At 35.0% G+C, this 27,865-nt stretch overlaps 1 protein-coding gene across 1 annotated transcript in view; it reads right to left on the minus strand.

The window, feature by feature from the left end:
- Positions 1 to 14,603: 14,603 nt before the first annotated feature.
- MEOX2 (mesenchyme homeobox 2) overlaps positions 14,604 to 27,865 on the minus strand; it is a 64,356-nt gene continuing 51,094 nt past the window's right edge. The window contains exon 3 of the mRNA XM_059073961.2: positions 14,604 to 16,004. Coding sequence (XP_058929944.1) covers positions 15,780 to 16,004 — 225 coding nt within the window. The 3' untranslated portion in view covers positions 14,604 to 15,779. The remainder of the gene's footprint in view (positions 16,005 to 27,865) is intronic.

The following is a 27,865-nucleotide window of genomic DNA, read 5'->3' on the forward strand; positions in this document are numbered from 1 at the left end:
ACCTAAAAATCCCTTTCCAAGGAATTTTGCTTCTTTCCATTGAGAATACTGGTTTTTAAATCAGCTCTGGGCTTTATAAGGAAACAAACAATTGATGAAAATTGATTAATCCATTTAAAAACAGATTAATAAAGTAAAATATGCACTTATTGTATTCGATATAAACAGAAACCTTATAAATATATATTTTTTCTTTATTATAGTAAAGAGAGAGTGGCAGAGATCTAAAAAGAATGTCTATATTGGTTACACATGAAGAATGAATAGAAGAGGGTTTACAAAGCATTTCATGAAAGGAAAAGTACACACCTTTGTTTTGGTAGAAAGATCAAATGGTTGATTTGGGCAATTTCAAAACACTGAACTATATCCATTTTCAGAAAAATGGTGAAAGTGTTGAAGAGCCAATCTATAACAACTGATCCAGAATCTCAGTTCACCTACTTAGATTTCAGCTCATACTCATGTCCTCCTCACAGAGAGTTCCCTATTTCAGAGCTCATTTAAAGCTAATCCAAGACATTAAACGTCCCTGATTATTGAAAGTAGTCCCTGCCAACTACTTGCTATAATGTCATAGGCAGAGATACTCCTCAATCATCCCTTCAGATGGAAGACTGGATAAATCCACTGGTATTTGGAAAGGACTGAACCAGTAAAAGCAGGACCCTAGGGTATTGTATCTAACCTAGACCTCTAGAAAAAAATTTTAAAAAAACAACTTTTATTTATCATTGAGCAAAGACAGATAATATAAATTAATAGCAAAATTCAATTATAAGCCAAACAACACACACAACAAGCCACTGAACTCGTCAGACAGACAATCACATAATAAGGTCTAAGTAATAGAATAGTCTTATGCCATCATAAAAGTAATCACTCATTAATCAATGTTGGTAAAATCTAACATTGCTTATCCTACATAGTTTTGTTACATTGCATATTTTATGGTTATGTTAGCTAAAAATGTATTATAGGTTTTGGCTAGTGAGTCACTCACTATAAATATACATGGTAGATTAATTTTTCAATTAAAATTTAGATTACATGAGAGGAATTCAGAATCATTATGAAATACCATTTAATTTTCTATTTAACCAAAGTGACAGCAGAAGATGTTAAAGGCAAAAACAGAAGGTTGTACAGTTGTTAATATTGAAAAGACTGGGATTTCTTAAGTAATCAAAAACCTGATAAAGACAATGTAAAGCCCAGTAAATTATTTTAAGATGGAAAATCTTTGCTGTTCAGGCAGATTACTCAAATGTAAAGCAATATCTTTGTTTACAATTTCTTATAAGAGAAGACCAACATCTAAACAAACGTTGTCCTTTCAACAGGAAGAAAACCAAATTCTAATTTTGCCCCAGCATACTTTTAATATTAAACCTCATTTTTAAAAAATTTAAATAAATCCCTTTGAATCTTAGCAAGCTTGAGCACATATAAAATTTCTTTCCCAGGATTCCTTTTCCACAAAACTTCTAAACTTTCTTACATTCATTCAGTTTTTGTCCTATGTTTTTTTTCCTTTTACTCGTTCTGCAACAACCAGTCACTTTACTTTCCTTACCTATTTATTGTACACAGCTGTTTCTTTTCACCCTCTAAGTAGTTTAAATTACATATATTTATTAGAATTCTTAACCCTTAGAATCCTTAATTCCTAGTGAAAATTAAGAAGAAATTGTGGACTGTCTGTTATGCTGTATATTGGCAAATTTATAAATACATCTCTGCATTTCTAGAAGTATTGATGTATTCCTCCTCATAGTAAACTTTCCAGTGTGGCACACACATGTTTAGTAGACCCAAATATCTCTAGCTCCTTGGTAAAAGAAAGCCCAAAATGAATAAACCTGTGTTCAGTAATTAATTTTTCAGTATTTTATCTTATTCCAAAACAATCTAGATATTCAATGAATATTCATCATTTAATTTTCTCAGCATAAATGTAATGATTCAAGTTACCAAAAATATTTTGGAAAGTATTTTTAAGTAGACATACCATAAAGATAATTATTGTTGAAAAGCTCATTTTTAAACTTTTATCTTACTTATTTCTATTTAACTTATTTGTTCTTAACAATACATTTAGATTACTTGTGAAAATTCCATGAGACATTGAACAGCTAATCATCACCTTAAGTTCTCTTACTGACAAATTCTGTAACAGAGATAACATGAGCTTATTTGACTTTTAGTAAACCTAGGTAGAATAAAAGTTACATGCCTGCATTATATTTACTATTAATAGCTCTAAAGATATGCCTGTTTTAATTAAACCAACAAGCTTAAACTAGCTTTTATTTACTGAAGACTATCCTAGATCACTTGAACTTGAAAATGTTTGGGTTAGTTTCTATATTTCTGAGAGTATGCTTGATTTATATAAATGCTTAGTTTTCTTTAAGCCAGTTAAATTGAGGTTTTACAAATTAATTTTGGAAATTCCATTGGAGGCAGAAAGAAAATCACTCATCTATATAATGTACATACATAGATACACATAAACATATAGAGAGATGTAAACAGAGGTCTTACAGCTCTGGGTTCATAGAGGAGACTGGGTAGAACATTTACTTCTCAAAAGCACAAAGAAAAGATATCAGTTTCTCTAGGAAGAGATTTTTTTTTTTTTTTTTTCTAAGTCCAGATCTTTTGCAATATCGGCAAGCCTTTTAGAGGAGGTTTGGGGACTGGTCAAAAGGATAGGTGGCCTTTGAATTATTTCTAGAGCTGCATTTCTGTTCTTGTAAAGACTGGATTTGTAAAACGAGTACAGTTGTTTTTTCACTCCTCAAAGAATGGGGTTGCAATCAGAATGATATCAAGAGGCTGACCCAGCCATCACATTATCTTTAATTTGCTTCTTTATAACAAGGAGAAGATTTTCAACTAAGGTGGAAATAAAAAACTCCTATGTTCTACATTTGGAACATATCTTTGGAATGTTGGGGTAAATCCTTCCACAAAGGCCTCAGAATCTTAGCTTCTTAGGGAAGAAAGCTTAAAAAAAAAAAAAAATGTTCCTATCCAGCTTTGAATATCAGCTTTCAATTTCACCAACATCTCACCATAGAGATTTTTTAGAAAATTTTATCAGGTTTCAGCTGGTACAAATAGTCAATATTCCTGGAAGTACTGAACAATCGCATGGATATAAGAAGCATCCCCAAAGAAAGTAAAGATACTACCCTCCTAAGATCCAGAGCCACACCCAAGGAAAACCAAAAGAAAGAAAATGTCCCTGAGAGCCGGCAACGATTGGTGAGACCCTAGCCATAAATGGAGTGAAACCCACATTTCTGTTAAGCCGTATTTTCGGGGCCCCCAACCTGACGGTTAAGCTGCCTGGACACACAAGAACCTGTGTGCCCCAGTCAGGCAGAAAGCCAAGTTCTTAGGACACAGAACAAGAAGCCAAACAAGAAGGCAATAGCTGTCCCTGGAGAGGATGGATCAACAACCAAAGAGTACCTGAAAGCAAATTTACAAGTCACAATTCAGAGATCTAACTCTTACACATGTTTTTTCCTGCCAATGTGAAAAAAAGGGGCAATATGAAATTTCACCTTCCTCTCTTACCCGGGAACAAAAATAGACATCTGGGAGAGCTTTGATAAAAATTCTTACCCTTTGCTGGCTTCTGTCAGTTTTCCCAGCATCCTTTCTACAGGCTCTAGAGCAAGTGGGGTGTCCCAGCAAATCTCTCCCTGGTCACCAGCAACTGTGGAGGAGGAAAAATAATTTCCCTGTATCCTTTATGGTGAAGGTTTGGCTGAGATCTCTTTTTGGATAAGCTAATCTAGGTTAAAAGTTCTCCACTGTGGCCACTGTAATTCAGGATGATCTTTGGTAAAGTTAACCCATTTGTGCAGTTTTAAAGCAAAATTTTACCCACCTGAAACCTCACACTGGACCCAGGCAGACCCAGCCCTACCCCAGACCCAGAAATGCTCAAAGTCTGAAAGCTCATGATGCAAAAGCTGCAGTGCTATGATCGGAGAGGGACTTACTCCCCACCTCCAAAGGCAGCACTGAAGGGGCTCGACAGGTACCTTCACCTGCTGGCTCATTGCTCCTGGGGCCGTTGGGGGTCTCTTCAGTTCCCTCTTCCAACTCCAGGACTGTTAAAAGATAAACTGAGGCATATTAAATTTAAGCGTTTATGTGAGCAAAAATCAATTCCAATCTGAGCTCTGAGGACATGTACGAAATGAAAAACCTTTAGAGGCAAAAGGGAACAGGAACAAGAACGTTATACTGACAAAGAAGTGGGCTGGTTATTACAAAGTTACTTTCCTTTAGGGGATGGCAAAGATCTGTTACCTAATCGACAGATTACCTAACTAGTGCTGATCAGGTGATACTTGAATGCCTGAAGATTGATTTTCTGGGAGAGCCAAAATGTTAATTAAGTCTTGGTTTGCTGACATGAGATTTAGCATAAGCAACTCAATTTGGGGCCTTGTTGTCTTGTTTTTTTTTTTTTGTTTGTTTGTTTTTTTTGTGGTACGCGGGCCTCTCACTGTTGTGGCCTCTCCCGCTGCAGAGCACAGGCTCCGGACGCGCAGGCGCAGCGGCCATGGCTCACGGGCCCAGCCGCTCCGCGGCACGTGGGATCCTCCCGGACCGGGGCACGAACCCGCGTCCCCTGCATCGGCAGGCGGATTCTCAACCACTGCGCCACCAGGGAAGCCCTGTTGTCTTGTTTTTAACACACTTTAATGAACTAAATCCTGCTGTAATGCAGAGATTTATCATGTAAAGTTAATTCGTTTCCTTAATTAGACGGAGGTGGCTCTAATGCCGTGGCAGCCAATGTAAGCAAACCAAAATCTAAGCCTATAAATGCCTCAAGGATATGAAATTAAAATGCTAAGGACAACCGATTACAAACAGCAAACTAGGATTTAAGCTATAACCAATCAATATTTTTCTTACTTTGCTTCCAAACTTTCTCTATATAAGTCTCTCTTCAAGCTCCTGTCAGCAGAGTGCTCCTAACCACCTCTGGTTTGCTGCTGCCCAATTTGAATCACTTTTTGCTCAGACTCTTAAAAGTTTTAATATACCTCAGTTTACGTTTTAACAGCTCCAAATGACTTTTTATCATTTTTCTGGATTCTCCTTTGATCCTTAAGCTTCCAGTTCTGTTCAAAACCCAGCGTCTGGCAGTAACAACTTTCCAAGTCTTATTTGATAATTTGAATCCATTGCAAGATGAGAAACTGTGACAGAGAAGAACAAATCTGACTCCATATTGGATCTACTCCTTTAGCTCCAACCCTTGTGCTCTGTTGCCTGTGCTTGGTCACGCTGGCTCTGCATCTTTCTAAGAGTATTGCCTATAGCCAGAAATATGCAAATAGCCCATTCTCAAGGCTCTGACCTTCATAAAAAGTTGCAGAACAGAAAATAACAATTGTCTTGTTGGAGGTTTATAGGAACACTGTGAGCAGACCTACATGGACAGCTGCCAGAACAAAGGATTCCTGCACCAAGAAATTTGTTAACAACCAGCCAGGGTGCTGCTCCTGCACTGCCTTTTTGTATAAAAGAAGCCTGAATTCTAACTCGGGTAGATGGTTCTTTGGGACATTAATCCACCAACTTCTTGGTCTGCTGGCTTTCTGAATTAAGTTGCTGTTCCTTGCCCCACCGACTAGTCTATTTGGTGGCCTGTCCTGTGGCGAGCAGTACAAGCTTGGACTAGGTAACAAAACAAGATAACAGAGCTAACTGGAACTACATGTAAGAATAAGTCTTCCTGACTTAAGTCTCTTGGCTTTAACAGACCCACTAGATTCATGGTAAAGGAGGGGCCTTTTAAACTTCCTGTTTGTAGCTCTGTTTGCCTTGGCTACAGTGGCTGAAATTTTAGCTGAGATCAAGTGGTATGTAAGTTACAATATTTTGCTATGCTGGTGACATTTCCTTTGCGATTAGATGGGCTAATAAGGGAAATCTTTCTACCTAATATGCTTGCTTTATGAAGAGACTATTTTTGGAGTGGTCAAAACACAGGCTTTGGGGTTCAACAGATTTGACTATAAGCCCCATTTAGTGGTGTGTGGGTTTAGCCAAGATGCTTTAACTTGCTAAGCTTCAATGATCTCATCTGTAGCCTAGAACAATACTGGACTCTTACAGAGCTGCTGCAAGGATTAAACGGTATAATGCATTAACCATATCACAGATAGGAAAGGTCACATGCCGTAAGCATTAACAAAGTTAGAGTTTATAGCGATGATGACTTTTTATTGGAGACCCATCTATACCCATACTTTAAAATTTGTCTGAGAGGTTTTTCTATCTTGCATTATATGAATTAGCACAGTATCAGGTGAGTGTGTCATCATGAATCTGTAGAATAATAACTGTGGTAGCCTATAATAATTCTATTTAATTAATACTTTTAAGGAAAATAAATTGGTTATTTTGCCCTGCAGAGGGCTAAAAAAGACTCCAGTGAGTCTATTTATTCCAATAATAAAATGGGTTCCATTTAATAACTGTGAAAAACTAATTTTGACTAATTTTACAAAATTAATTAATTATTTTGGAATCGGTAGTCATATTTTTCAGTTCCTGCTTCACGTAATTTTCAGAAAAACTATAATTGGAAAGATATTTTAGTGAGGAAATATATAACTTTGATGTAGCCTATATCCTTGATTTAAAGTAAAGCTTTATTCCATTGCTGATGGTGGAAGTAGTTTGAAAGTTTTACAGCTTTGCTATGCAGTCTGACCTTTACAACACCCCAAAAATGGAATGCTTACATGCCATGCTTAAATTCCATTTTACAACATGGTAATGCCATTCTTTTTCAACATAGCATAGTCATTTTAGACCACTGTAAGCTTGACACCTGATTTCACTTTAACAGCACTTGCCCAGAGTACAATTAGCAGTCCATTTTTAAAGAAGGATTTCCATACTGCACAGATGGCATTGCTCATATCAGACAAGCAATGATGTATGTTTGGAAACCAGCCAAACTGTCTGCAAAAAAAATTGTGAGAATTTCAAGACAGGCACCTGAGCAGAAGCAAAGTTTTCCCTTTTCTCTCCAACTATAAATGAACATCTGTTAAAGCCTATTCTCAACTTTTCTATTTATTCTCATCCGACTTGGTATATTATTAGTACAATTTCAAAGACTCTAACTAAATTTTTGCTTTGGCTTGTGACACCCATGTACTGCCCATTAAGAAAATGTTCCAGAGCTACATTTTACAACGAATTTGGATCTACAGGTATATCTTTGAATGGATGTCATGTCATTTCACTCATGAATTAATTCAACAAATATTTATTGCTTGCTACAACTGAAACCATGCCCCACGGACTTAACAGAAGCTGACGGCTAACGGGAACTCCTGAGCTTGTCCTGAAGAGCAACAGATATGGGAACAGCTTGTCAAAAGCCCTCTGCTTGGGCTTCCCTGGTGGTGCAGTGGTTGAGAGCCTGCCTGCCGATGCAGGGGTCACGGGTTCGTGCCCCGGTCCGGGAGGATCCCACATGCCGCGGAGCGGCTGGGCCCGTGAGCCATGGCCGCCGGGCCTGCGCGTCCGGAGCCTGTGCTCCGCAACGGGAGAGGCCACAACAGTGAGAGGCCCGCATACCGCAAAAAAAAAAAAAAAAAAAAGAAAAAAAAAAGCCCTCTGCTTGTAAAGGGCCTTCACTGATTAAGCTGGCAATATTTTTCCTTTTTCTTTTCCTCTCTTTCATTGCCTACCTTCCCAGCTTCAAGTAGCCCAGCTGTTTTACAAGAACTTGAAGTCAGCTCTTGCCCAGTAGCGAGCCCGCTAAGGCCAGTTGGGACCACCGACCCTAAAACGGGGCCTGTGCAGATGAATGGCCTTTTGAAGTCAGAGGACTGGAAAATTCCACCCTCAGATCCTTCTAAGCCAGCGGTCCCCAAACTTTTTGGCACCAGGGACTAGTTTCGTGGAAGAAAATTTTTCCACAGACATGGGTGGGGGAAGGGTGGTCAGGCGGTAATGGGAGCGAAGCGGAGCTGCCGATGAAGCTTCCCTGGCTCACCTGCCGCTCTCCTCCTGCTGTGCAGCCGGTTCCTCAAAGGCGGAAGACACATAGCGGTCCGTGGCCTGGGGGTTGGGGACCCCTGTTCTAAGCGCCTCCATTTTGAATATGCAGCTGCAATTCCGCAGATATGGAATACGCCTCCGCGGATTAACTCACGTCTTCCCGCTTCCAATAACCTTTCGCCAGCTTAGGACCACCAGGCGCACCCCATAAATATCCGAGCCCCAGGGGCTTCCCTGGTGGCGCAGTGGTTGAGAATCCTCCTGCCAATGCAGGGGACACGGGTTCGTGCCCCGGTCCTGGAGGATCCCACACGCCGCGGAGCGGCTGGGCCCGTGAAACACAGCTACTGAGCCTGCGCGTCTGGAGACTGTGCTCCGCAGCAAGAGGGGCCGCGATAGTGAGAGGCCCGCGCACCGCGATGAAGAGTGGCCCCCGCTCACCGCAACTAGAGAAAGCCCTCGCACAGAAACAAAGACCCAACACAGCCAAAAATAAATAAATTAATTAAAAAAATATATATATATATCCCAGCCCCTTTGCCTTCACGGAGGCGGATCGAAGACTTGTTCTCTATTTCCTTGCTTGGCTGCCTTTGTGAATAAACTTTCTTGGTTGCAAACCTTGGCTTCTCAGCATTTGGCTTGCCGCTCACAGGGCAAAGGAACTTGGTTCAGTAATATAACCTTTCAAGCACAGGATTGATGTTTATAATTGTGCAAATCATGCGTTGCTCACCACCAGGTCATGCGATTTACTTCACAATTACTATGCAGTTTTACAACGCACACTCTGCTCACTGAGCATTGGCATTCTGATATTTTGAGGCAGAAGGGCCCTTTTCTAATTCCCACAAATTCAGGATATGGGCTGGTGGTCGGGCTTCCAAGGACACTTCAACGTACTAGAGACTGAGTAATGAGCCCAATACACAAAGTCCTTGCTCCCAGAAAGTCTGCAATCAATAAGGGGAAAAAAATCAGTAGATACCTACCTAACAGCTAAAAAGGAAAAAAACAATACTACTTAAAGGGGTAGAATGTGACAGGTGCAGGTGGTGCCGTTTTATTTAAGATCACGATTGCCTATATGAGGAAGTGGAAGGCTAAAGGAAATGAGGGAGTAAGTCCGAGACCTATGTGGTGGAAGAGCATTCCAGGCAGAGGGGTTGGGGAATGCAAGGCCTGAATGAGAGAGGCATGAACTCAGCGTGGTCAAGGGTAGGCAGGAAGCCAAGAGTGGCTGGAGCTGAGGCCATGCAGAAAAAGTATTGGCAGACAAGACAAGTCAGCAGTTTGTGGTCAGATTTGACTGTTTTGAGGCCCAGGTGAAGGTTTTGGTTTTTATTCTGAGCCACTGGAGTATTGTACCCAAAGGAGGGACATGATCTGATTTGCCTTTTAAAAACACCTACAAATGTTACATTATGGACTACAGCTTTCACTTGAAATTTTACATTTGCAAGAGTCACCATGAACCACTTATTAATCTGATTTGCATTTTAAAGGAACCACTTTGGCTGCAGTGTGGAGAACTGATTATAGCAGAAGAAGAATGGAAATGAGGACAACTATTTTCATGAGTTAAATTTCCCTAAATAGTTTGTAAGTGGCTTTAGCAAAGGACCCCTGCATTCTTCTGTCCTTCTGCCCAGAGAACCACCTAGAACTTCAAATGCTGTTTGGAAAAGAGTAACTGTTGCATAATCATAGGTAGGTGTGTAAATTGGTATTTTTAGGCGGCAAATCGGCAATGGGTACAAAAATTCCTAGCAATGAGCACACCTCCTTGTCCCAAATAATCTACCTCCTATAAAAATCCCTTCATGGGAAAAATTAGATTTTGCAAAAAGGAATGTAAAAAGAAGTTCATTTCAATATTGTTTAGGGAAAATTTGGGGGAGGGGGAGTAAATATTCACTAATAAAGGATTTATTCAATATTGCATACTACATCCACATAAGGGAATACTATTTAGGTATTAAATATGCTTATATTATTAAAACCAAACCAAACCAAAACAAACAGCTTACAGAGCAGCATGTATGCTATGTTTCAACTATTACTCAAAATATACATTTTTGCTGAAAAATATTTTCTAAAATTTTGTGTAATGTACATAAAAAGTTCCTGTTACCCATATATATTCCAAGAACACGCAGACAGTATCTCTCCTAAGAGAACATCTACACATAATTTGAATATTGCCAACAAGTAAGCCTAAATCTAGTTAAAGAGACTTACACAATTTCTATGTCAATAGTACATTTTAGTAATCAGGGTAACAGTAAAGATGCTGATAGAGTCTTCACAAGGCTACCAGATAAGAGAATGGTCACGATTAAGCACCTTTTCATTTAATCAATCTGACTTGTGGTCTGTTGTCAAACTGAACATTCTAATAAGACAGTCTCCTTATAAATGTTCTGACTCTAACCTCATGAGTGGTATGACATTCAGTAAGTATTTCATTTTAGTTACAACTGATAGATCTTGTCCATCATCATTCTTTGACATCAGCTAAAATTGCATCTTTCTACAGAGCCAAAATTTGTCAAAACTTGTGGTGGTCCGAGAGGCAAATTCGAAAAGAATATCTAATGAATTCTTCTAAAAGAAGTTGAGTTGATGCTACTTTCATAAAATTTCTAATGTCATGAGTTACTTTATCTTTTTCTATTGAACAATTGAAGAAGTCTTTTTCAATTTTATCATTTTAGATAAAATGTTCTCTGTCTACTTTTCAATGTTTTTAAACATGAAAACATTCTCTTACACTTTACGGGCCTGATGTCATGAAAAATTACTATATCCCAGTGTTGGCAAATCCAAAGAAAATTGAACTGTTCCCTAAAGAAAGTGAAAGCCAAGCAAATAATTTACCTAGGATTTGTAGTCTGGCTTTAAACGTATAGTGTGGGTCTAACATTTCATCAAACTGAGCAAGTAATGATATATTTTTAAAGTTAACATGTGTACTAAATATAAAAAGTGGCATAATATTTAATATTTTCAACTACCAATATTATTAACATGTATGCAAAAATGCAGTGTATGTTTAAATACTTTTAGGATAATGTAATTGTTCCTTAACACTGTGATTTCTCTTTCATTTAAAGCAAATACATGTTTGTGTCAGTGCATTTAGTTCATAAAAGGCAGAAATATAAATTATAGCCTAAACTTGATATTACTATACACTAAATCACTATAGCATCCCTTACATGAAGTGGATGTGACAATAATTTATATTTACAAATTCATTCTCCATTGGAAAGTGTTTCTGAGAATCATCTTGACACAAAAGTGACCAATATCCTAAAGGGGGTTCACTGAGCTGGCTGAATATACTGTAACCCAGTAAACATTTTTCTTGATTTTTTTCTTGACCACAGTTTGAAGCTGGGTTTGAATAAAAGTTAGTAGCTATTATGGAGAAAAAAAGATATAAAAGTAAAAAAAAAATGTTTACTCTGTTAAATGTACTCTCAATATATTTAACCATTTTAAATGTCAAGATGAGAGTATTTAAAATATATAATAAGGAATTAGATAAAGAAAAGCCATATTTATGTCCTGAAGTACATATTTTATAGGTTTTTCAGAGTTTGGTGTAGCCATCTTTTTCTGGGGCCGTTTTTGTTCCTTTGTCCACTACCTCTAGCGCTATTTTATAAGAGCTAAAAGCAGAAATGTTGAGGTAGCCATGAAAAGGACTGTTCTTCAATATTCTGGTTAGCTTCAGGCATATTTAGGGAAAATGAAAACATAACAAAAAAACCCACTTTTATAACAGTATTTGCAGATCGATCCTGCAGATTTCTAATGCTCATAAGATTTGAAATGTTTAGAATATCAAACTAAATGCTGAATTCACAGTAGCTCTGAATTTGTTTTTACTTACAGATTGCTTTTTCTGAAGGAATGCAACAAAAGGAGCTAACAAGAAAATACAATTATTCCCCAAATGGTTCAAATAACTACACCAATTATGTATTTGTATTTGATAGTTTAAACATTGCATTGTAATCTAAATACCAATCACCTCTAATATTAACTGAATTATGTTAATACCCTTTTATTAGAAAATAGGCTGTGGTATAAGTGACTTATTCTTAAAATTCAGCAGCCTAAATATATTTAGAAATTAAGGTGAACAAATTTTACAGTAAACCTTTCTAGTCACTAACTTAGGATAGCTACCATCTTGTTGCTGATTTTATTTTAGCTCTATAGTTTTCTCTAAACTTCTCTCAGAAGAAAATTAGCCTTTGCCATTATAAATATGCCAGTAATTTAAAAAATGTTATTGGAAACCAGTAGCATTAGAAACATAAAATATATATTTTTATAATTTACTTCACTTTTCTATCCACCCTCCAATCTCATCCTATTATCCTAAGGAAAGCCCTTATTGAATTTCACAAGTTATTCTCACATTTATTTTATGTAATGTCATTCAGGAGTGTACTAAACCTGTGGGTGGGATAATTTTAAGTGCATTTAGTTTGTTTACAAAAACAACAAAATGGCAACTTCAGTTCTCAGGTCTATGAAGGGGAAAATATAGGTTGACAACCCTATAGGTAAATATGGGAAGTAAGAGGTAATTGGGATCATATTAATAATGAGGTAAAAGTATGTGGATCAGCTTTTGGAAAAACATTGTAGTGTTCATCCCTCTAAATCCTGCTGGAAAAATGACTCTAACCATGATTCCATACTATTTTCAGAGAAAGGTACTTTCATGCAATTATAAAGTTCCATGGAGCTTCAAACTCTGACACAGAATTATATGAAAAGGGCATTATGTGAAAAGATACCATGGCAAGCCAGGATCCCAGTGTAGAATGAAAAGAAATAAAGTTCTTTTAGATTTTGTCATTTCTGGAGTAAATTAAACCCGATAGTACGTGAGTATATCTGAAGTTTCCTTATGGGATTTTAATTCTAGAAGGATGTTGAGTCACTGTCTAACAAACTTAAGCACCACTTTTAAGATAAGAGAATACAAAAATACTCCAAAAAGACAGTAAGTTCTTCCAATTAAAATTAACCTAGCCTGCTTGTTTACCTGTCAGTGTGTCATCATTTTGCTAATGTGTTCCAGCATCTTATATGGTGGATCACTTTAATCCACTGTGAATAAAATGATGTCCCCTTTTGGTCAGCCAGTGGCCTATTCTGCCTAGTGATTCTCAACGTTCTCCGGAGTCAAATTTCATTACATCATTTTAGAATAGCTTACGATTCTCTAATAAAGGAATGGTCCACAATACAAATGCTTCACATTCCCTAAATGTTGTATCTATTCAGAATCACTTTTTCCTACTTCATTTATCATGCTAAGTGGTAATTCTCATATCTTTCTATTTGGCCACAGCCCTTAGCTCTCATTTTAGCTGCTTTTCAGCTGTCCTTTCCTCTTATTACTGGAGATTATTTTCCTGCTGAAATGAAATATTCTCCACTTTGTCCCTATAGAACTCAATTGGATTTTTATCTTCCCACTTCTCTAATCTGTCAAGATGTTTTGACTTTAAATCCAAAGTAAGAAAGTCAGTCCACCCAAGTAGATGTCATCAGTACAAATATACTTTGTATTCATTCAAGTAATTGATAGAAGAGTGTCTGTTTTATGCCTGGAAGATGTTAATCTGAATTGCCTCCCCCCAAAAGTTAATTTAGAAATATTGCTAACTGCCGTGATAAAATTTATTACACAAAGGGAAAAATGTGATATGAACAATCTAATTATTCTATTTCTTGAATACTCTGTATATATCATGCTAGACTAAGCAAATTAAAATTAACCAAATCTATTTTTTTGTCAGTCTCACCATTCTAAAGCAAATGAAATCCAATAATGAGGTTTTTGGAAATTTTTACGGATTAGTGTTCTTTATTTTTATTTCTAATTACTTAGGGGATGGGGGAACTGCTGGATATTTCAAAATATTTTGGGTTAAAATATGGGACACAAGAAAAACAGTGTTATAAAGTTATTAAGTAGGATGTAGGTATCCAATGTATGTGTGATCATGCATGATACAAAGTACATTAAGTTAACATAATGCTTAACTTCTTATATTGGTAATGTCCACTAGGACTAAGAATTCTGATTAGCTTATTTAGCTTATTTTCACATCAACAACTCTGGATATTTTTACTTAGAAACAATCATTGGATAATTCATCTCTATTTATACATAAGCTTAAAAACGTATGACTGTGTTGTTTCTCACATTGTGGTGAATAATACTACTTTTTCTCCTACTTTTGTCTTTGATTTCATAAAACATACAAAGAAATCTATTTGGCATATTCTTCAAATCAGGGAAATGGCTTACCACATGCCTATTCTCAGATGCTTTTTTATTACACAAGGATTTTTTTCAGTAATAAAAAAGTTCAGAAATTTAAAAAAGTAGATGATTCACTAATTATGATTATCTGGATTTACACAAGTGCAGACGAATTGGCACTTCAGCATTATCATGAAAACCTGTAAACATTTAGGAAATCACTGTAGGGAGACCAAAATTATTTACAAAGGATCATTTATTAAACACTTTTTTTACAAAATACAAAGATTGTTGTTCTGCATGAATACATCATATATGAAAAAATAATGTGTTTTTACTGAATTTAATTTGAAAACATTCAGAATTTTACCTTCTACCAACTTGAGGAATCAATTTTGTTTTGCAACTTGTCTAACACCGTGGCCAATCGGGGGGAACCCTTTTTCTTGTTAATTAAGTCATATTCACAACAGCTAACATTTTATAGAAATAAAATCAGACAATGTCTGTCATACAAAGCTCTTTCTGCAAGTAACTGATTTGCCTATGATTCTAAATTTTTTTTCCAAGCTATACGATAGGAAGAATTGAGGAGCTAGGTAAGTTTTATTATAATGTATTAGCAGCAGTTGATAGAAAATGCAACATAAGATTTGTTTTGTCTGTGGTACAAGAATATGTCCTATCAGACTCTAATGTATTTTTCTCTACTCAAACACAAGTAAGCATGTGCTGATTGTTTCTGGGATGACAAAATGTATAAAAAGACAAGAAGCTGGTTCTGGCTGTCATCATGAGTGCCTATTTTCATCAGCTAATACGAATGCATTGCTAAACTTAGTGAAGACAGTAAAATGACTTAAGGGTAATATATACAGAGTTAAAATACATTTTTTAACCCACTTAAGAGTGATGTCAGGCACTGTGGCTGTTCAGGATAAAATGTTTCATGGTTTATTCTTGATAGTAGTGTAACTGTCAGTGCAAGCAAGAGCAAATACCTGCCCACTGTCACACACATGACCTCAGACATCTGGAATGTTCAGAGCAAATTCACCTTCTGCATCTTCACTCTGGAGGCACCTTCAATGCACATGTCTCATAGTTTGCTCTTGATAGCAATTTAATTTTCAGTGCAAGCAAAAGCAAACACAAAGCTGCTCACTGCCATACACACGACCAACACATCTGGAATATTCAAAACAAGTTCACCTCCATCTTCACTGTAGAAGAATCTTTAATAAGTGGCACTGAGTGTAAACCCTCTATATATCATGAGAAACAGACTCGAGATGCCTGAATTTAATAATATTAAAAATCACGGTCCTAGTCATCTCTCTGTGTAAACGATGTTTGAAGAAGGCTTGCCATCACATTTCTTTCCTGAGAATGGAGCTGATCCCCTCTGTGTATATCATAAGTGTGCATGCTCTGAGCTGTGGTCACTGTCGTGGCTGTCTTCATTCGCTAGAGAGTCCCCTGTTTGTTGGAGAGTGGCTGCACCGATTCCCGAAAGCTCTGAAGGGAGAAGTGTTCCTTTTTTCACATTCACCAGTTCCTTTTCTCGAGCAGCAGCTCCTTGCTGTCCTCCTTTTACTCTCTTCCACTTCATTCGCCTGTTCTGGAACCAGACTTTCACCTTTAACGAAGAAAGGGAGCAAACAAAAGAAAGCACGAAAGAAAGTTAAGTGGACCATTTTTTTCTTCCCCTTTGGTCATCAGTGAAAAAAATAGCTTTTCAAAGGCTTATACAAACACACTATGAAACAGTGAATATGAAAATAAATCAACATAGAATTTAATCATGTCCCATGTTCATGAGAATAATTTTAAAACTTTCAGAAGGTACCAAGTACTATATTTCACATTTTATGACATACAGTATAAAAAATAGATGGGAAAGTACTCTTATCATTTTAGGTTGTTCAAAGGTATTTAGCTTTACAAAGAGTTTCTGTGAATTAGAACGAACATTTAATAATTGTCTGGGTCAAACAACAGCCCTCCTCCCGCCCTGGGCTGTCAATTCCTGAACCCATTTTTAAAACGCTCAGGGAGCTACTGATGAAGCTACATCTGGAAGGTCATTCTGTGCCGCTGCAGTCCACGGCTGCATTCCCAAAGCTTTACTTGACCATTCCACCTCAGAGTGAGTCCATCTTCTTTTGAACTATGCTTTTTTTTTCTGCCCTTAGTACTTTTATTTTACTTTACATATATGTGATTCCAGTGATCTCCTCAAAACAAGATCAAGATCCAAAATTTTCACTGATACTTGTTAATTGTTAATACTGAGATTGTATATTATGTTAGTCTCATCAGCTTTGTAGAGACATGCATTAAATGACCATCCATGACCACAACCATAATAATAATGGCATCATTTCATTTTCTTGTTTAGGAGGAACTCACTTCCTTTCCTGTTGCACTTCTCATCACTGTATATTCTTATTAGGCTAACTATTCCTTTTACATTGCATTTCTCTGTCTACCCCACTCAAAGTTACCACAAGCCTGAATTTTGTGTTTATCATCCCCAAGCCCTTATTTGAAACAAAGAAATAAACAAAGACAACAGCTTTTTTCACTGCATGTGACCCTAAAGAGTACTGTTTAATTTCACCTGTCTTTTAGATTTATTGAAATGGAATGTTTTTAACTATAGCCTTCTTGTCTTATCCATGTTGATTCAAGGGACTGCATTCATTCATTTTTCATGACTGTATACGATTTCATCGTGTGAATATATCACAGTGTACCCATTCTCCTGTTCATGGACACTTGAACAACTTGGTTTTTTCCATTATAAATGATGCTGTTATAAATATTCTTGCATTTGTGTTGTGATAAACATGTGATAGAACTTCTCTGAGTATACATCCAGGAGTTGCCATCATACACAGCATGTATGAATGTTGAATTTAACATGATAATACAGAAAAATTATTTTCCAAAGCTTCATCAATTTAACCCCCTACAGTCCGGGGTGTAAGAGTTCTTATCAGTCCACATCTTTGTCAATACTTGGAGTTATCAGTCAGTTTTTTTCCAATATAATGACTATAAACGTTATCGCACCATGTTCTTAGTTTGCATTTCCTGATTACTATAAACTACACCATCTTTAAGTGTTTATGGCCCATTTGTATCTCTTCTTTTGTGAAATGTCTCCACATCTTTGGGTTGCACTGAGTTGTTTCTGGATTTAATTTCATTCCTTATGGACTCTTAAAATATGTTCTGAATGCTAATTTAATGCTTTATGGTTATATGGCTGTTACTATAGTCTCTCAATTTATAGTGTGTCCATTTCCTTTCCTTAGAGTATCTTTTGATGATCAGAAACTCTAAAATTTATTATATTCAAATTTATCAATTGTTTCTCTTATGGCTATCTTTTTCATGTCATCTCTAAAAATCTTCTTTCTTCTGAGACCATTAGGATATTCTTCTTTGTCTTCTTTTAAAAGTTTTAAGGTTTGCATTTCAAATTGAAGTGCTCAATCCATGACGTACTGATTTTAGTATATACTGCAAAGAAAATTTCTAAATTTACTTTATTCCAGTTGTATAATAAGTTATTCCAAGACCATTTAATGAATCATCCACCCTTTTTCCAGAAATTATTGTTTTCAACTTTGTCATACATCAAGTTTCCATTTACACATAGCTTTATTGATGCACTCATTTGTTATATCCTTTTGACAAAACTGCAGTCTTAATTATAATAATTTCATAGTAAGTCTTTATATCTGGCAGAGGTAGTTCTGTTTTATTCTACTCCAGAAATATTTTGAATATTTTCCATTTTCATTTTAGAAACAATCTCAATTTCTGTAAAAGCAGAGTGCTAAAGAGAAAGTAAAGAGAAACATATTACATTTCTAAAGATGTACTTATTTTAGTGGTCTTCAAATCACAATACTCCATCAAAATTTGTACAGTTTCCTCAGCTGCTGGCACCAAAAAATATTTAAACCAAGTCATTTCTCAACTCTGGATTTTCATTGTTCTATCAGGCCATAATTAAAATTTTATATCATACATTATCCGTACATATATTAATCCATTTACCAATCAAAAATAAGAAAATGTAGGAAAAGATTGCTTAGAAACACAGAATATGTAGTAAAATAGACTGATTAAAAACTAGCTGATTGGTGTTCTTGTATTATTATTACTTAATAGCCAAATGACAACCTGTGATTTTTAATCACATATCTACTTAGGGCTAAGCCCCTATACTGATAGGTGCTATATATGCATTTTTCAAATACTCAAAATTTTTTCTATATAATTCCTATTTTATAATTGAGGCAGTTGAGATTCAAAGGTTAAGTGACTTGCCTAAGAGTACACAGATGGGAAAATGTGGTGCCAGAATTTAAACCTGGGGGTTTGTTTGGCTCCAAATTGATTTTTTTTTTTTTTGGTTTTGTTCCTGTTATATTTCAAACTCCTGCTTTTTAAGCCTTCAGGTTACAAAAGTAAAGAATATGAAGTATGTGAACTCCATCCATATGATTACTATCATTCAGGTAATTCTCCTACTCAATATAATTAGGTTTGTAAATATGACACTATTTTCCTGTACTGTAATTTAGGTAATTATACTACTCAATTTAATTACCTTTGCAAGTTTGACATTGCATGTTTCATTAGATCTCTTCCACATGAGTTGGGCTCTACTCCTGGCTTCACTTGTGAGTTTCTGTGTGAATTTGAGAAAATTGTACTTCTCTCTGCCTCAATTTTCATATTTGTAATATTGGAATAATGAGCTTTTCAAGATTCTCCATAGGGACATTTTCTCCATGGACAATTCCAGATGGAAGAAACACATCATCATCATTGTCACCAAAGAGTGAAACATCCAGCCAAAATAATCTTGGCAGAAAATGGGAGGAATAGATTTCTTTAAATCTACACTTATTTCCTTTTCTGGGAGGAGGGGTGCATTAATTCTATAATACCAGTATAAAACCTGTTATGTGCAATTCTAAATGAGAAAAATGTAAGAATATGGTATTGATTTTAGAAACAGTATAGGTTATTTTGTGTTGTTTCCTATGTCTACCATGTGAAATTTTGCCATTTCATTTTCTTAAACAGACAAATGAAAGACTTCAGAGTTTTCAATAGTAGTTATGTATCCATACATATATATGGATATATAGATATATGCATGTATATGTGAAAGCATTTGATGATTATATAATAAATCTAATAATTCTAATACCTTTTGGTATTTTCTTGAGGTATTTCTTGAAATACCTTGAGGTATTTTCTTATTTCAAGCTACATATTTGATACAGGAACTCCATGAATTTACTAATGGAACAAAACACAGAAACAGATGCATGATGAGTACACCATATAAAAAAGGGAAGGAAGAGTACAGAACTTCAAAAGTCAGTGTGTCCAGTTGTATTTTCAAATATACTATAAAATATTGGGATGAACTGAAATAAGGAGAGGAAGATTTTGGGGAAAAGCATATGTTTTTCTACAACTATCACAGTATTAAAAACAAATCTATAAAAGTAATTCCGGATTATGTCAATATTGCCATTAGAATAATAACTCCATGGTTTTATAAATAAAGAAACTTTATAGTTTAATTTATTATCACTTAATAATCCAGATTCATTGGCTGGATTGAAAAAATACTTTTGTAAGATAGCTAATGAATAATCATTCATATGCTTGACAATTTTTAAAATATGCAAATTATTTTGATTAAAATTTTCAAATGTGTTTCATATAATAATCTGCACTTATAAACTAAGTAGATTAAAACTAATCTTGTGTTTCCTTGGTGACTTGGAATCTCTAGTCATTCTTTCATACACTCAATATTACTAAATGTTTAGTAACAGGTAAGAGGGGTTAGATTGAGGAATGTGTACAAATAAATAAGAAATAGTTCCTGCCCTCAAGGGCAGTTTACTGACTGTATATGAGGCCTTTGGCATATACTGAGATGAGTAAAGATTAGCTTCATCTTTACAGAATATCCTTAAACTGCTTGTTGTTGTAGTTGGTGTCATTGCTAATCCCCTAATAAGAGGTTCCCCCAATGCTCCATGAGATGGCATGAACTCTACCCCTACATTCAATGTCCGACACTGTTTTGCCGCCACACAATTATTATAGCAAATGATTTCTTTCCTCTGGGAATCTCATGCTCTTGTTGTTACTGGCATTCTGTGTGTCTCTGAATTTTTTGTTCTAGTAACCTAAGGTAGTACCTTAGGTGCTAGGAAATTGAATCATCAAATATTTTGCATACAACTAAAACAAATCTGTCCATCTTGGAGTATGATGTATAAATATTGTGAACTTTTATTATTTTATTTGGGCTTAAAGTCAATTTATCTGCTATAGGCAATTTCTCTGGAAATGCTGGTTAACGAGTTTTGGTTTTAGTATTTCCTTTTTTTAAGATTGGATCTAGGGCAAGATTCCATATGAAGTATGTTTGTTACATAGTATGATTAATAACTCAGATAAAAATAAATTCTTTCTCCCACAAGAATCTCAGTAATGAAAAAATATCATTTTTCATGAAACCAAAGCAATACGAACCAAACTTATAGGCTCTTAATATTTCTGCATGAAGGTAATATTTTTCAACAAAACCTTCAAAATAAAAAAATAACAAAGGAAATAATAGCCTGCAGTATTAGTAGTAAATATTTAAAGTGCTCAGTTATAAACCTTACTTTTCAGAACATCTGATTATTATGAAGCCTCACTTTTTTTTTTTTTTTTTTTTTTTTTTTTTTTGCGGTATGCGGGCCTCTCACTGCTGTGGCCTCTCCCGCTGCGGAGCACAGGCTCTGGACGCACAGGCTCAGCGGCCATGGCCCACGGGCCCAGCCGCTCCGCGGCATGCGGGATCCTCCCGGACCAGGGCACGAACCCGTGTCCCCTGCATCGGCAGGCGGACTCTCAACCACTGCGCCACCAGGGAAGCCCAAGCCTCACTTTTTAATCCCCTAGTTTACAAGTATTTAGTATTCACATTGCCTGGATAATCAAACTAGTATTTAAATAAATAGGAAAACATTTATTCACATCTTGACTCTCGTTAATGAAGAAAGCAACTAAGAGAATCTTACTGTAGCTAATTTGTTTAAATTATATTTCAGAATCTAGAAATCTAATTTTTCTCTTTAATAAAAATACTGTAACTGAGAATCATTGTTACTATTTGCTAAACGTTCGTTTTATCTCTTTATTTAGTCATTCACATATGGCCTTCTATGTTTAAGTTCATAATACCTGTCCTTGAGGGTTCACAATATATCAGGAGAACACAAATGAAATATGTAGCTGCATTGTCATACAATTTTCTAAGATGGCCAGAGGCAAACAGGTTGATAGAAAGTAGAATCTACATAATACTATAACCCATATTTATAGACTACCATAAATGTCTGTCCTTTGAAGAAACAATCATAACACATAACAGCTGGATGAAAACTAAATATTTCAGTGACATATCTAGATGTCTCTAAACATCTGGAGTTTGTAGATTTACTATTTCAACTGTTTCTTCTTGTATATGAACACTTGAAATACTGTAAACACTAACAAATATTTATTCACATCTTTAACATGTGAAAACATGCAAAGGAGTAATTTTATGAATATAATTTTATCACAGGTGTGATTAAATTTGATCATGGCAGTTGATCTACTAAACCTACTGTATCAATAAAAGGATCCCAGTAAGACTTATCAAAGTAATTCAGTGGCAAAGTCAGTGGTTAAACTGAAGAATTAGAACCAAGAATGCTCTATAAGGTAAGGATGAAAAATGGGGGATAAAAAAGCTTATTTACTCTTCTTGTCTGAATAGATTTATATCTGATTAAGAGGAGGAATCCCTCGGCTATTTCCAAGAAGCACGTGGGAGCTACCGGTTGACTGCTGTTTCTATAGCAGTGCAACATAGGGTTGGGACGTGGGGTGTGTGTGTGTGTGTGTGTGTCTGTCTGTCTGTCTTTGTGTGTGTTGGGGGGTGAAGGGGGTTAGGACATATTCCATGACTAAAGCCTGAATCCCTGCATAGAGGACTGCCACTCATCTTTCTCCTCTATTTTAACACAATGTTTAAGACCAGGAAATCATTTTCTGGCCTCTATAATTTTCAGTTTCAAAGTCTCTTTTTTTCTTTTTGTACTTAGAATACTTGAGAACCAGGCTCACTAAAAAAAAATGTAGTCATAAAACATTTACTATTTCACATGTCTTTGAACAAACTGAATACACATTAGCCATTGGCAGCCGTGGGCAAATAACATGTTGAACAAGAAATAAACTATTTTCTAGGCAACAAATGAAATTCTCCATAATAAATGGTAATGCAATGGGTACTATTACAAGCCAATCATATGTATTATATTCTCCTTAAAAAAATGCAGCCAGAGTAATCATTCACATGATGAACAAAATTCTTAGAGGACTGACCACTTTTAAATTGGACCCTTTAGAAATGTCATAGTAGTAGTAAATGCTAACAATTATACCTCTTTTGTCATACCTGATGAAATTCAATTCAAATGACCTACTTTATTAATATTAATTTAAAGTGAAAATTCACTACACTATTTCTATACAAGATTTTAAAAACCAGATACATCTTTTAGTTATTCTAAGTGAAATATTGTTTAGTTCAGTATATCATGAGTAAATGACTTCAGCAAATCTGAGTGGAAATATCAAAACTAAATTAGGCATTTTTCTCCATTACTGTTTTAACAAATTCCTGAATAGCAATTCTTGAATACATGGAAATTGTGTATTCTGACCCACAACTGGTACTTATCTTGTTTAAACTACTAAGATCAACTAGAATGATGACCTTTGCTAGCAACATCTTGCCTAATCTCTGGGATAATGTTTAACAATAGTTAGCAATATATCACAATCAATATATACAATTTTAAGAAATGAACTTTATCCTAGCCACTGTCTAATTAAGTGAAATCTATCAAATGTAAATATTTGATTGAAACACAGAAACTCACCATTCTTATAAGAGCAGTAGAATATTGGCAATTCTTATGATTCAATCTAATTAAATATTCTGATTATTTCTTGACAACTAATTTCAATATCAGAATACATGTGAACCTTCACTACACTTTTAATAGATGTTGGGGCTGTCTCCAAAATTATTCTAAGAACTTATAATGGCAATTATTACTATCATATGAATATACACTGACCACAAAAGTATTCAGTAATTTCAGTAACTGGGAAAATTTCAAAAAATTGAAAAAATACTGTTCAGCATAAGAATTAGAAGTGAAAAAGAGAAATGAAGTTAAAATCCATCCTAAGTTAAATGCATCTCAGGTTTTCATGAGGAGTCATGGAAATAGGGAGATTAATTGGTAGAAAGTCTTTTATAGCCAAATTTTCTAGAAATTGTCCATTATTAGATCTGTATTTACTATTTTATAGTTATCATAGAGCATATGCAATGCCCTATATACATTTTTAGATAACAGAACGTCTCTTTAAAGTTGAATATGTCAACATAAAACTTGAACCGGCTTCTCAAAATTTCCAGAAGCTTCTTAGTTTTAGAATTCATTTTAAATTACATGAAAAAAACTTATATGATCTCAAGGATACTGTGGGAAAGGAGTAATCTTTCATTACAGAAGATTTTTTCTTTAACATTATACTTTAAATGATGATCTGTGTTGCAATGCATGATATGTTTCAGAATGTTACTGTCAATTTGTTGATTAAATATAAGTTAGTTATTTGTTTCCTTATTGAGGAAATACCTAAAATTAAGGCTCATTTTGTATGTGTGTGTATATACATATAGGTAGATAGTGATGTTTCTGTATATGTCTATGTCTATCTCTCTATTCATCTACCTAAGAACGTTTTAAAAAATAGATTCTTTACATACTCTCAAGGCTGGTTCAATAAGGGTGGAGTCTTATTTTTCTAATTTTTTTCTATATTATTTCAAACTTGGATATTTACATTGGTAAATGGTTAGGGTTCAAATGCTTATTTCTCAGCCTTCTACTTTATACAGCTAATATCTCTGAAAATTAATTTAGGAGAGGGTGGAATTGTTAATCTTCTCCTTATAGATTTTTCTTTATTATTGATATTCTTAAATTTTACATCATAGCCTTTGTTTTGTGGAACCTAAGGCAGTTCTGAATGTGGCTTTTAGAGCTCACCACACATTGTTGATATGCATTTCTTTAAAAAAACAAACAGCATTATTCAGGAAATATCTCTTTTTATTTTGAACTAAGATTCCATTGTATATTCCACCATCAAACTGTCCACCCTATTCTACCCCATTTTTCCCATCAGAGTCAAATCATATTTAATCTCTCAAATTAGCAGGCACACCATGATTTAAACAAAAGAAATATCTAACCGTTACTCTACGTGACTGTTAAATACTACTCTAAAGAAATGAGGAAATATCTAAGATCACTGGCTACAACAGGTATTCTTGGATTACCTTGAATAGACAATATGTCTGATCTTGGAGACATAATTTATTACCTAAGTAACTGAAAGTATTCATAGAAATGTATAGAAATAAACCTGCAAAGGGGACGGATTGCGCAAAATGCTTAGTAAAACACAAAACCACTATTTATTTGGCACAGGAAAAATTCTCCTTCACAGTCATCCAAAAAACGGACGTCTATTTGGAAAATACTTGGCATTGAGCCATTTAATGAATTATGAGTAACAAACAAAACATAATCCCTCTCATTCCCACTAATGTAATATGATCCAACTAGGTGGGATTTTCCATTTATCTTGGCAGAGGTATCATGAATTCAGGCTGTTTATCCTGGTAATCTTAGCTTACAAATCTGCAACACTGCACCTTTGATTAACTCTGTGAAATGATTTTGTGAAAAGGAAGGATCTCCCATTCTTTCTATATTTGGCAGCCTTAACTCTATAAATATGTCCATTTTGTCACTCCTATAGTTTTATGCAGCTGCCTTCCCTCTTCTTCCCATTGTGAGACATTAAAAATTTGGCATGAGCTTTTTCCAAGTGTATCTGGATGGATGAAAAAGCCAGAATAAGCTTGTCAAACTTAAAAAAAAGTCTTGGGACAGGAGGGTCTTTAGACTGACTGGCTCTTCAAAGTATTCCAAGTGGCTCTGCCAACTGAGGATTATTAGATGTTTACTGAGAAGGGTATATGAGAACATGTTGTACACTTGAGGTTGTAAATTAGAAACTGGAAGGTTACTAGAGTGGTAACTGTTCCACAAAAAACCACTATATAATTAAAATATTTAAAGCTCAACTTTGTTCCAGTGTATCCATTTTTATTTAACATAAAGCAATTTTCTTTAACACCTAAGTGCTAACATGGAATTCCTTTGTAGGATAAGCCTCTTTTTCTCCTTCTTTCTTCTTCTTCTTTGGCCCAATGGAGTTAAAAGGGGATTACAGACTTCCCCTACCTGTATAGGCATTGCATTATAGGAGACACAAACATAAAAGTCCGATTTCTTTGGAGATTTCAGAACTATTCTTCAGATTTGAAAATTTGAGTCCCGAGTGATATTTAAGGATTTAGTGTACCTTACTTTTTTCTAAAAGGAAACCTAATCATTATTGCAAATATTTATAATCACATGTATGTGGCCCATCAGAGCATTGTGGCAAGTATATTGATGGGGTGATATAAACAAGGGAGCAGTATCTACAAATAACATATCAATTATACATATACGTATTTTATAGGCAATTATGTAAATGTTCTAAATAAAATTACATCTAAAAACTGTTTCTGGTTATAAAGTAAGTTTTCATTTAGGAGAAAGTTATTTCTTGTGAAACAATTGTGCTATTAATGGAAATGGTTCAATATTTGTTGTTTTTTCCCTTTACTTTATTAAAACATACAAGTTCTTTTTCTATATTTGAATCTGAAAGCCTTTTAAAAAATCAATAAAAGTTTTCTTAGGAGATTAAACATTCTATTAAAGTTAAGGAAAACACTGAACAAAATGGAGTTAGATATAATATTCTTTGGTGTATACATTTAAGTTACTTTAATAAATCTCATGTATTTTAAAGTATGGAAAAAATAAATCTTGCAGCAGAATGGAACTGAAAAATTGTACATCTATAATTAGAATATTTTACATGTGGAAATCCTATAAAAGGGGAGTTATTTAACATTTCATATGTCAAGATATAGATTACATAGGTAAGTATGTATGACATTAATGCAAAATCAAAGTAATGGAATAGCTGTACCTCAATTAAAAGAAGATGAATGCAAAGGGTTCAGTTTATAACTCTATGTTTATAATTTTAAAAGCCCAACCATGAGAAAATAAACTGAAAATATCTCACTGGAATGAGCACTCTGGCATCTTGGAGGAATATGCTTTCAGATCTTTAAGAATAGCAAAATTGATTGACAGCATACAATATTTTTCTGATGAATTTAGCATAGTAAAATTCAGCCCAGAAAAAAAGTCTTCAGATTCTTAATTTAAGATATTGAATGTGTACAGAAGTAGAGGAAAAAGACATGAACATTTGGCATAACCAGAAACATTCTCTCAGATGACCCTGTCATTCCTCTCTTTTGATATTCAACACTCATCACAATAGTTAACACTTGTTCAATTTTTGCTTCTTCCATGAGTTCTACCAGACTTGTCCAGCTTATTTTAACAAAATTTTATTTCTATCATCTAGCTCAACAAATATTTGTGTTACAAAAGGATTAACTCACTATGCCTTGCATAGCAAAGAAGTTTTCCCCCTTCTGGGTGATAGATTTGTTTTATAGTTTATGCTAAAATTTCTTTCACATTCATTGTGACATATAAACCTGAGTAGAAGAAAGAGAAGGTAGTTTTAATTTCCATTTTATGCCTTGAGGAGATTGTTACTTGCCTACGAATACCCAATTCCAATTGGCAAATCTAGGATTATTGTTCAGATTTTTCTCATAACAATTAACTTTTTTTCTGACTAACAAAAACTAAAGACATAATTTTGATTGGGAATTTAGATTCCACATGCATCCATCATATTTTCTTATTAACTTGCAAAACTGTTAATAGAGATTTATAGGATAAAAAAACTCTTCCACACAATACAAAATTTTCAATTCTTTGAAAACCTAATTAATTCTCAGTGTTTGTTGTTGTTGTTATTTTTCCCCTCTATGAGGCTATAGTTAGATTGTTTCCCTAATGACCTCCAAAATATTTTGCCTTCCTTCCATGTGTCTACTCCCATAGGCGGTCCTCTCTTACAATGACACGGAACTTGGTCATATGATTCACTTTAGACAATGGGACATTAGTAAACATGATGCAAGCAGAAGCTTTGAAAGCCCTTGTACATTGGTGTTTTTCCTCTAAATACTCCTGGGAATGCTTCTACCACCATTTGTGAATCCCAGAGAGCCTATTAGAAGATGAAACCACATATGCAACAGGGACAAGA

Source organism: Kogia breviceps, chromosome 9 (assembly GCF_026419965.1).
Source record: "Kogia breviceps isolate mKogBre1 chromosome 9, mKogBre1 haplotype 1, whole genome shotgun sequence".
NCBI classification, from domain to species: Eukaryota; Metazoa; Chordata; class Mammalia; order Artiodactyla; family Physeteridae; genus Kogia; species Kogia breviceps.